General features: G+C 33.2%; 1 protein-coding gene across 1 annotated transcript; it reads left to right on the forward strand.

Annotated features, from left to right (window-relative positions):
- Positions 1–4,858: 4,858 nt before the first annotated feature.
- On the forward strand, positions 4,859–8,314 carry LOC143573078 (uncharacterized). The gene is made up of 2 exons (XM_077058060.1): positions 4,859–5,143; positions 6,734–8,314. The coding sequence occupies exons 1-2, from the start codon at positions 5,030–5,032 to the stop codon at positions 7,829–7,831; spliced, it is 1,212 nt and encodes a 403-aa protein (XP_076914175.1). The 5' UTR covers positions 4,859–5,029; the 3' UTR covers positions 7,832–8,314.
- Positions 8,315–10,468: the final 2,154 nt, after the last annotated feature.

Here is a 10,468-nt window from a genome sequence, read left to right on the forward strand (position 1 = left end):
GTTTTCATGTAACTTAACTTTATGTTGTCTAATGGGTTGACCGTCCCGCATGATGCTAAGGCGGGTGCATCCTAAATCGTTTATGCGCGTGCGGAAGGAGAACTAACCTCCCCGCATGGCGGGAACATTGAGAGTTAGTTTGTCTGAAGCTCCAAGATGGAATTGACTTCAACATAACTGATCACTATGTTGAAATACCAAGACCACCTGGAGAATCTACAAATGAAACTCAATGTCCCTGACTGCGAGAAGGTTACGTACCTACCCGCAGCAAAGAAATGTCCTTCACGCAGAAAGCTATACGCCCAAAACACTTAGCCTAATCTCCAGATTTAAGGAGGATTATTCCCGCCCAAAAGGAAACAGTAGCGTGTTTCAGAGATTTCTACTTTTTAACTGTACACTGACAAAAGCACCTGAAAAAGCATACTGTAACATGAAAAGTCAACTGTCAGCCACCCTACTCTCACCAACCACAGACCTGCATGTCCTGTCCAAATCAAATCAAAATCTTTTATCCACTCCTCCACTTTTAAATAAATAATAATAATTTCCATACTTCATCATCATTACACCTAGATATGAAAAGATTACAACCCCCTAAAGCAAGGGATTGTGTTCCCTAAATCTTGCCTATAAATATGTAACCCAAATTATCACCCAAACACACTCCAAACCTCTCTCTTAAGAACTGCAAACTTGCACTAATCATCTCTCAAGCATCCGTTTGATTTTCAATTCCGTTCCTGTTACTAGGTAAGCCGAGATTATAACCCTGAGATCTACTTTCCAACCCTTATATTCTCCTATTTCTTGATCTTAATATATATACTTGTTATTTAATCGTATTCTAGACCTTCAATTCCGAGGCCAACACCAAGAAAATCCGAATCTCGACTAATCCCTTAACAAGAACCACAGGTGAGTCTCACAGCCCCTATTTTCACTATTTTCACTATGTTTTAAACTGTTTTCGGGGCGAGGGACACGTACCTAAATTATGTTTTATCATGATACTCTTACAAGCAATGCAAGCAATTATGTGTTTAAATAATGTTTCATTATGGTATATTTACGAGCAATGCAAACGGTTACCTATGGTTTTTCGATGAGAGTGCGATTCGAGTAAGTGATCACTTTACCATTGGAACTCTAAGGATAGGGACTGCTGGTTTGATCAACCCACTCGTAGGGGTCGCACCTCTTTGCATGGACGAGTGCCTAGTATGGTCATGGGGCAGTACTATGGGATTGAGCCCGCTCGTAGGGGTCGCACCTCTTTGCATGGACGAGCGCCTTGTTTTCCGGCACAACGTCCGCGCGTAACCTGCGGGACGGTATTATTAGCTCGTAGTGGCAGCGCCACTTACACAGACGAGCACGGTTTTTCAGAAATGTCCACGCGTAACCCGCGGGACGGTATTACATCATTTTAGCTCGTAGTGGCAGCGCCACTTTGCATGGACGAGCACGTTTTCCAGAAACGTTCGCGCGTAACCCGCGGAACGGTCCTATCAGAAATATGTTGTCAGATCTATGTTTTCATACGGTTTATCAAGCATATGTTTAGACATGAAATCAGAAATGTGTTTTAATATAATTTCGACAAGACTATGACGCGATACGATTTATCAAGTTACTAAAACTTGTGAACTCACTCAGTTTATACTGATTCAAATGTTTTACGTGTCTTTCAGGAGATAACTAGGTAGCGCATGGAGTCACACTTAGAGCACCTCACGCTGAACATCTAAAACTAGCTTTTTGGAAGATTTTAGTTCTATCCCTTCGATGCGCGTGGTTGTTCCCGCCGCGCAAGGGGATATGGCGTGGAAATCTTCAACAGTTTTTATACTTGGATGTTTTTATGTAATTTTTAAACAATGTAATGTATTTGTATTAAACATTCCACGCGCAATGAAAATCTTACTTTGAATGTTTGCAATGGCCCGTGCTTAAGTATCAATCCCCACTCGCGCGCGCCCGGCTGTTTCCGCCGTTCAGGGCCGGGTGTGACAACTAGCCATCAGGGAAGGCTACCCGCGCAGCAAGGCTACACGCACAAGGCACTTAACTCTTAAATAATTCAGTAATGTCACCTGAAGAAGGAGTAAGCAAGCCGGGAACACTCCCGCACAAAGCCGGGAACACTCCCGCACAAAGCCGAGGACACTCCCGCACAAATGAGCCAGTCCGTACGATACTGGAGGATCTTTTGTACTGTACCTGACGAGGTATGGATAAAAGATCTGACCAAATATACGACAGCTCACTGACAACAGTATGACGAGCAGCACGCTCTTGTACTGTATGTCACTATCAGCCGCTGCCTACTCACCAACCTGTCGGAGGACGTGCGTAACCTGCAGTTGGTGGAACAGGAATAGTACACAGCCGGCCTGGTCACTATCAGCCGCTGCCTACCCACCAACCACCAGCATGGCACGTGCGTAGCCCACAGTTGGCAGAACATGAATACTATTCAGCCGGCTGTACCTTCTTGGAAACCTACCTTCGGCTATAAATACTCCAACACCTTGGAATGGTAGGGACACATTACATTATCTGATATCTCATTATCTTATCTTCTCTAGCAATCTCTTAATATACACTTATATTCAAGAGCAATCTAGTCTGATTCTCACGCCGGAGGGTGGTCACAAGGAGGTACCCCCCCCCCCCTTCTCAGTGACGAGCTCACGGTGTCTGTTTTGCAGGTCATCAGAAGAACCATCTTTGCCGGACCTAACCCCTCGTGGGAAACATCTATTTAACCCCCAGATTATCCGTAATCTGCCTGGGGTCAATTAGTGTTTCTTCACAAACATTTATAAACTTTTCATCAAACGGTTTAATAAAAATGTTTGGTTAGTGTAAAGTGCTAGAACATAAAAACCTTTACATAAAATATTATGTACAAAGTAGTTCCAAAACAGAGTGCTCATGATTGTTAAGGGGTCAAGTGTGTAACTTTTTATGGTTCCGTTGGGTATGGGACCATGGTGTGTGGGTCCAAGCACAAGTGCCGAGTCAATTGTGTTCATTTTTTAAAGACGCGTTGCCGTGTCATGACTCGGTTAGTTCTCATTACCTTTTTCACTTAAGACCAAACTACCCCTCACTTATTTAAAAAAAAAAAAATCTTAAAAGCTATTTTATACATATATGTAATAACTTTTAGAACACTTGTTAAACATAAGTTATATTTGTAAAATATTATAGTGTAATTAGATTGTTTTTAATAGAAAAGGTTTTATGCTAACTTCATTATACAAGCCACAATTTATATTCTATATTCGAAAGGAAATACTTGGTAATTTGACACGGATGTTTGGATTTATAGACATGTGTAATTTATCTCGAACTACTATTTATTTCTCAGTCTTGAAATATACTAAAACATAAATAAAAACATATTTTTTATAATATGATTTCATCTTATCTAATATTGTAAAAGTCATACCCTTTTATACTGTATGTCTTTATTTATATAACACTTTAGTCTATTTTGTATAATATTAATAATTTGTAATGATAAATAATTTAATTAAAAAGGTAAATTATGTTTTATAAATAAGAATAGTGTTTCATTATATTAAAAAGAATATGATTTATTTTCAAAGTTACCTTTCTACATTTAAAAAAAGTGTTTCCAACAATTCAAATTTGAAGCAATTGGAAATTTAAAATATCTAGATAGCACTTGGGCCATATGATACATAAAATACTAAGTTTTGTGGATTTTTGTTATTCAACAGTTGTTATTTTAAAAAAGCCATGTTATAATAAAGTATTATTTTTAAACATTTGAATTTATATTTTAAGGAGTTAAGCTATAAAGGTCAACACCATTTATTCTTTTGTTATTGCTATAAAGATGCAAAAATATGTTTTTTAAAAACCAAATGCAACTTCACATGTACTTTCATTTCTCTAAATAGTTAATTGAAGATCATTAGCCTAAAGGTAAAGTCACATCTAAAGAAGAAATCAATGTCTAGTCAAAAGGATTCAATATTTTACAGCCATTGGAAATAGTCAATTTTACTAATAAAAACATGGGTTTTAAAGGAAAATTTGAGTTGATCATTCAATTAAATTATGAACTTTTACACTGAACGTTTCATGACACTTTTTAGAATGAATATGTAAGTCCCGTTTTAAAAAAATGAGCCTCTTTAAGATGTGTAAACAAAATATACACGTAAATGTGTTCGATAAGCCCCGTCTTTCTATATGACACGGGTTCGAATAACGTAACAGTCAAAAAAAATATTGAATTTTGCAATGTTGTAAAATTAAGTTTACAAGACCAAGTACTCGCTACATGGTATGTAGCCGATACGAGTTTCTTTAACTACGCCTAGTTATTAAGAATCGATAAAAAATTGTCAATCTCAGCCAGAATCGCATATAGTCGGTGAACTTAGGCGGATTTTGATTAAAAAAAACACAACTCGTATATATATAATATTAAAGAACAAATATCACCTTTTAAATTAACTATTAGCGTATTCCTTTTATTTATATATATATTCACTTATTTTGTTATAAATATTAGTAAACTTATGATATTTAATATATATATAATATTCAAAAATTAATTTTCTTTATATTTATCATGTTCGACAACTGAGAGTACATCCAACTTCCCAATCAACCGTTTAGGGTCTGCTTAACGACTTTTACAAAATTTAAAAATGAAGTTAAAAAATGGTAGTATTAAAAACAAATTTAGTAAGGATTAAAGGAAATAAAACAAATATAAAAACCAATTCCAAGGGCATTTTTGTCAAACCAAAAAAACCCTTTCCCAACTCACAAGAATATTATATATACACACAAAAACCTTGTATCTATAAATCTTTATAATCATAAAGACAACAGAAACAAACAGCTTCTTTGTATCCATCAAGCTCAAACTCAACACACACACACACAAATCCCATCATCAAATCTTCAAATTCTTGCTTCAATATCTTCATATTTTGAATAAAGTTTATTAATTTACAAGATTTAGAGGTTAAAGATGGCTATGATTAGTCTATCAAAGTTTCTTGATAAAGTTTATTTAATGGCTGAAGGTGGATCTGATTATTGTTCCAAGAAGTCTGATGATCTTTGTGGTGATGTTTGCAGTGAGGTAATTAATATTAATTTAATTTACTAATTTACCCTTGATTTGATATATAATGATATGGATCTGGTTTCCAAGTTTGGTGCTTTAGTTTGGTTTAAAATATTAATAAAAATTTATAAAAAAAAGTTGAAATTTTTATTAGTTTTGGTGATCTAGTTTGGTTAAAGTTAGTTTTTTTCTGTGTTGTTATATATATATATAACTTTTTTACCTCATGTTTTGTTGAAGAATAAAAAGTTATAAAAAAATGACATTTTTATTAGGGGCAATTTTATATATCTGTTAAAAAGTATTAGAAAATATCATAAATATTGTATATACTCTTATAAAAAGTAGTTAAAAACTTAAAATATCAAATATATCGAATTCGTAAAAACAATTTAATAAGTGACTATTTTAACCTTATAATATAAAATGTACCAAATTCGTTAAAAACAATTTAATAAATGACTATTATACCCTTATATTTGGAAAAGTCTAAAAAGTTTAAATTTTTATAAATGAACTTTTTGCCTTTGATTTAATTTACTAATTAATATTAATTAAAAACAATGTAATTAATATTAATTTAATTTACTAATTTACCCTTGATTTGATATATAATGATATGGATCTGGTTTCCAAGTTTGGTGCTTTAGTTTGGTTTAAAATATTAATAAAAATTTATAAAAAAAAGTTGAAATTTTTATTAGTTTTGGTGATCTAGTTTGGTTAAAGTTAGTTTTTTTCTGTGTTGTTATATATATATATAACTTTTTTACCTCATGTTTTGTTGAAGAATAAAAAGTTATAAAAAAATGACATTTTTATTAGGGGCAATTTTATATATCTGTTAAAAAGTATTAGAAAATATCATAAATATTGTATATACTCTTATAAAAAGTAGTTAAAAACTTAAAATATCAAATATATCGAATTCGTAAAAACAATTTAATAAGTGACTATTTTAACCTTATAATATAAAATGTACCAAATTCGTTAAAAACAATTTAATAAATGACTATTATACCCTTATATTTGGAAAAGTCTAAAAAGTTTAAATTTTTATAAATGAACTTTTTGCCCTTGTATTTGACTTCCAATTTTGATATTTACACATGTTTAGCTTATAAATGACTATTTTACCCTTATATATGAGTTGAGTTCGATTATCTGATTTGAACATACAAATTCGATTGTTTGATTATTTGTGGTCGAGATAACAAAAGAGGAAAGACGACGGTTCGTTTCACTTGCTTATCATCGACGTCGAAAATCAAATAAAAAATAGAGTTTAAACAAATATAATGAAAAGGGGTAGAATTGTCATCAAGTAAAAATTTTTTAAACCTTGCTATATATGAAATTAATTCTTTTTATTACTGTATGTTTGTTTGAAAGTTTCAAATCATATTATGCATATACAACTCATATTGAAGCCAACTAACTTTTAGTGATCTCCATGTTCTTGAGATTCTTTTTAATATATATATTTTTATATTTATATAGTATATTGTGCAGCTGTCATGACTTGAATAATTGTAGCCCAAAAAAGAAAATAATAGTCTTTTGTGAACCACTTTAATAATAAAAATGTAACATTTATTTTTGCAGGATTCAGGAAAATCTTCAACAATGTCAAGAGTAAAATGCATACTTCGCGGGCTCGATTTGAAAACACTCGTTTTTCTTTTCGTTTTGGTACCGACTGTTATCCTCGGGTTATACATTCACGGGCAAAAGATTTCATACTTTTTACGCCCGTTATGGGAAAAACCCCCAAAACCGTTTAACGAAATCCCACATTATTATCACGAAAACGTGTCTATGCAAAACCTTTGCAAGCTGCACGGTTGGAGGACCCGTGAGTTCCCTAGGCGTGTGTTTGATGCGGTCTTGTTTAGCAATGAAGTTGATCTTCTTACAATAAGATGGCATGAGTTGTACCCGTATGTTACTGAATTCGTACTTCTTGAATCAAACTCGACTTTCACGGGCTTACCTAAGCCTTTGGTGTTTGAAAGTCAACGCGAAAAGTTTAAGTTTGTCGAGCCGAGGTTAACGTACGGGAAGATTCCGGGACGATTCCGTAAAGGGGAAAATCCGTTTGTCGAGGAAGCGTATCAACGACTTGCGTTGGATTATCTTTTAAGGAAAGCCGGGATTCAAGACGACGATTTGTTAATCATGTCGGATATCGACGAAATCCCGAGTAGACACACGATAAATCTTTTAAGATGGTGTGACGATATTCCTCCGGTTTTGCATCTTCGGTTAAAAAATTATTTATACTCGTTCGAGTTTTTACTCGACAATAATAGTTGGAGGGCGTCCGTGCATCGGTATCAATCGGGAAAAACACGATACGCTCATTACCGACAATCGGACGTCGTGTTGGCGGACGCAGGGTGGCATTGCAGCTTTTGTTTCCGCCACATTAACGAGTTTGTTTTTAAGATGAAAGCTTACAGCCATGTTGATAGAGTTCGGTTTAACAAATTCTTGAACCCGAAAAGGGTGCAAAAGGTAATATGCAAAGGCACGGATTTGTTCGATATGTTACCCGAAGAGTATACGTTTAAGGAGATTATCGGGAAAATGGGGCCCATCCCGCATTCGTATTCGGCTGTTCATCTTCCAGCTCATCTTTTGGAGAATGCTGATCAGTACAAATATCTTTTACCAGGAAACTGTGTAAGAGAAAGTGAGTAAAAATAAGTAAAACTAATATCAAGATTGTTCTTTTTGGTGTAAAGTTTGGATCTTTTTAAGCTTCCATACAAAACCCGCGATGGGTTGACCAAAAGATAGTTGACCCGGGTCCAAAATCCGGTTCAGGGGTGATATACTGATATTGTACATAATCTTTTCGAGGCTACACATTTTCAAGATTCGTTATCAAAGATTCGTCATCGAGGTAATCGAAGAAAGTTTGAGGCTTTTTACTATTTGGATTTAGGAAAAGTTTTGATCTTGACACGAACCGAGTTTAAATATTATTAAACATATTAATTCAGATTATGTAACTTTGGGGTTTATTGTGTTTGATGTGTCACAAACTGTTTATGTATGCATATTAATAATATTATTAATAATAAAACATTGGAACAACCGGAAGACAGAATGATTCTTGGCATGAAGAAGAATCTGATGCCTTTTTTGGACAAAGATTATTGTTTGAAGTTGGCATGATGTCTTTAACAAATACAGCTGCTATATTTGTTCTTTAAGTTATTGCACATTGACAAGCAGGCATGCATGTTCTGTTGTCTATGATTTGTTCGAAGTTGTAACATTTTGGTCTAGGTTCTATGCTCATGGTTTGGTCATTTGTTAATCATTGGTTTAGTTTGGCATCAAATTTTGGGTAAATTTTGTCCTTCCACTTTTGATATTTTTCGATTAATATGTCTGTGAGTTTGTCGACAGATAATTTGAGAGGCCAAACTATAAAAAAGTGAATATCTGTCATAAAAACAATGCTTTCTCCCTAGAAGTTGGACGCTTTAACAAATTGAGAGGTTTAACTACAAGAAAGTGAATATCTGTCCATAAAAAAAAGTTGGACGGTTTAGCGACAATTTTAAACTCGAACTTGAAATTAAGTCTAAAATTAGGTCTAGGTTCCTTGTTCATGGGCATTGCTCATGGTTTGGTCATTTGTTAATCATTGATTGAGTTTTGGTATCAATTTCGGGTATGTTTTTTCTATTAAGTTTTGATAGTTTTCGATTATTAGGTCAACATAGACAATTTGATAAGTCAAACTACAAGAAAATGAAGCCGGTACTTTTATACTGTCATAATAAAAATAGTGTTTAAACATCACGAAAATGTTATATTTGTCCTTGACGTTTAATAACTTACGCAATGTTAGTCCAAACAATTTTCTCTAGCATATGGACTCTTAGAAGCTTTAGAATCTTGTCAATTTCGTTCAAATCGCTAACTCCGTCTATCTCTAACATTAAGTCGGGACGTTTATGTCCTTTTACCTATTCAGATGAAAACAACGATTACGACCAAATATGAATTTAGCCGTTGCTTTAAGTGCTCTATCAACAACAATTTAAAATATTTTATATTATTATTTTTGAAAATATTAAATGGGAGCTTTAAACGGCTCTATGGGTGACAATATTAATTCATTGTAGGACCAGTTACTATTTCTCCAACGGTCTTGAGAATAATAAAGATTATAGAGATGCATGCTTTTATGCAATAATTATTATTTGTGACACCCTTTGCCAACACTTGGCTCCATTTTAGTCACTTGTTATTATGGGTTCCGATTATTATTATTGCACCATGTGTCTAGGGTGGCAATGGTTAACTACCCCTGTACCCCAACCTACTCAATTGCTAGCAATGTTATTATAGACTTCAAAAAAAAAATGAAAAAAATAAAATTAGTTATTTGTTTAAGAGTGATAGATGTGTTTATCAGGTCGGATTTCAAATTATTCGGATAATCGAATCACTCAAATTGAAAATTTTGAAACTAAACTAAAATTCGGGCGATTTGAACGCACCAAATTATATGGAAACAATAAATAAAGTAGTAATAATTAATATGAATAAAATGTGCGTATTTTGTGAAAACAATGATTTTTTTATATATAACTCGAAATTTTTTCAAATCATTTCAAAAAAATTATAAATTCAACCTCCCCTAGGTATAGAGAGCGATTTTTGAGTTTGAATCTCTTGTTTAAAATCTATTTTTGCTCTTTTAGTTTTTAGGGTGTCAGCTGGTGTAGCCTGAAAGGAAGATCCAGGTGGATGGTTCTTCCAACCTTTGAAAAAATTATAAATTCACTTTCAATTAAGAATTTAATTTTTCATTTTATTCAAAAGTTCAGAACCGAATTTAAAATTAGTGTGGTTCGAAAAATTTTCAGTACAATTTAAAGAAATGAACTTCCAAGTGTCTCTTTTTTTTCAATCAATTTAACACCAACTCTTATTTTGTTTGCTTGTTGATAAATACATATATATTATAAAAATATTATGTAAATTAAAAATTACATTTTCCAATTAGAAAACATAAAATATACATAAAGTAGTTATTTGAATGTGACATTTGGAGGAACCAACAAGTCAAGAAGCCTCTAGAGTGCACATAAATTTACCCAACTCAAAACAAACGCTAAAGAAAAAAAAAGACATTAAATTATGCAAGCCAACCCAAGACAAACGTTAATGAAAGTAGATACATTATTTTTGCTTGTTTCCCAAATAAATTAATAATATATACAAAATCTTTAGATATAAATTTTTCTATTTTTCTTATGATTTATGATACGTTAGATACTATAAAATTTGAAAACCAGTAACTGAATCTATAGT

This window comes from Bidens hawaiensis, unplaced genomic scaffold (genome assembly GCF_021521415.1).
Source record: "Bidens hawaiensis isolate Kalapana, Puna unplaced genomic scaffold, B.hawaiensis_p1.1 tig00026193_1, whole genome shotgun sequence".
NCBI classification, from domain to species: Eukaryota; Viridiplantae; Streptophyta; class Magnoliopsida; order Asterales; family Asteraceae; genus Bidens; species Bidens hawaiensis.

What these genes read in the sequence shown, in the direction of transcription:
- LOC143573078 (XM_077058060.1), top strand. Translation starts at nt 5,030, where the DNA reads ATGGCTATGATTAGTCTATCAAAGTTTCTTGATAAAGTTTATTTAATG. An exon ending in GTGGTGATGTTTGCAGTGAG is followed by an intron (nt 5,144 to 6,733) that starts GTAATTAATATT and finishes TTATTTTTGCAG; the next exon opens with GATTCAGGAAAATCTTCAAC.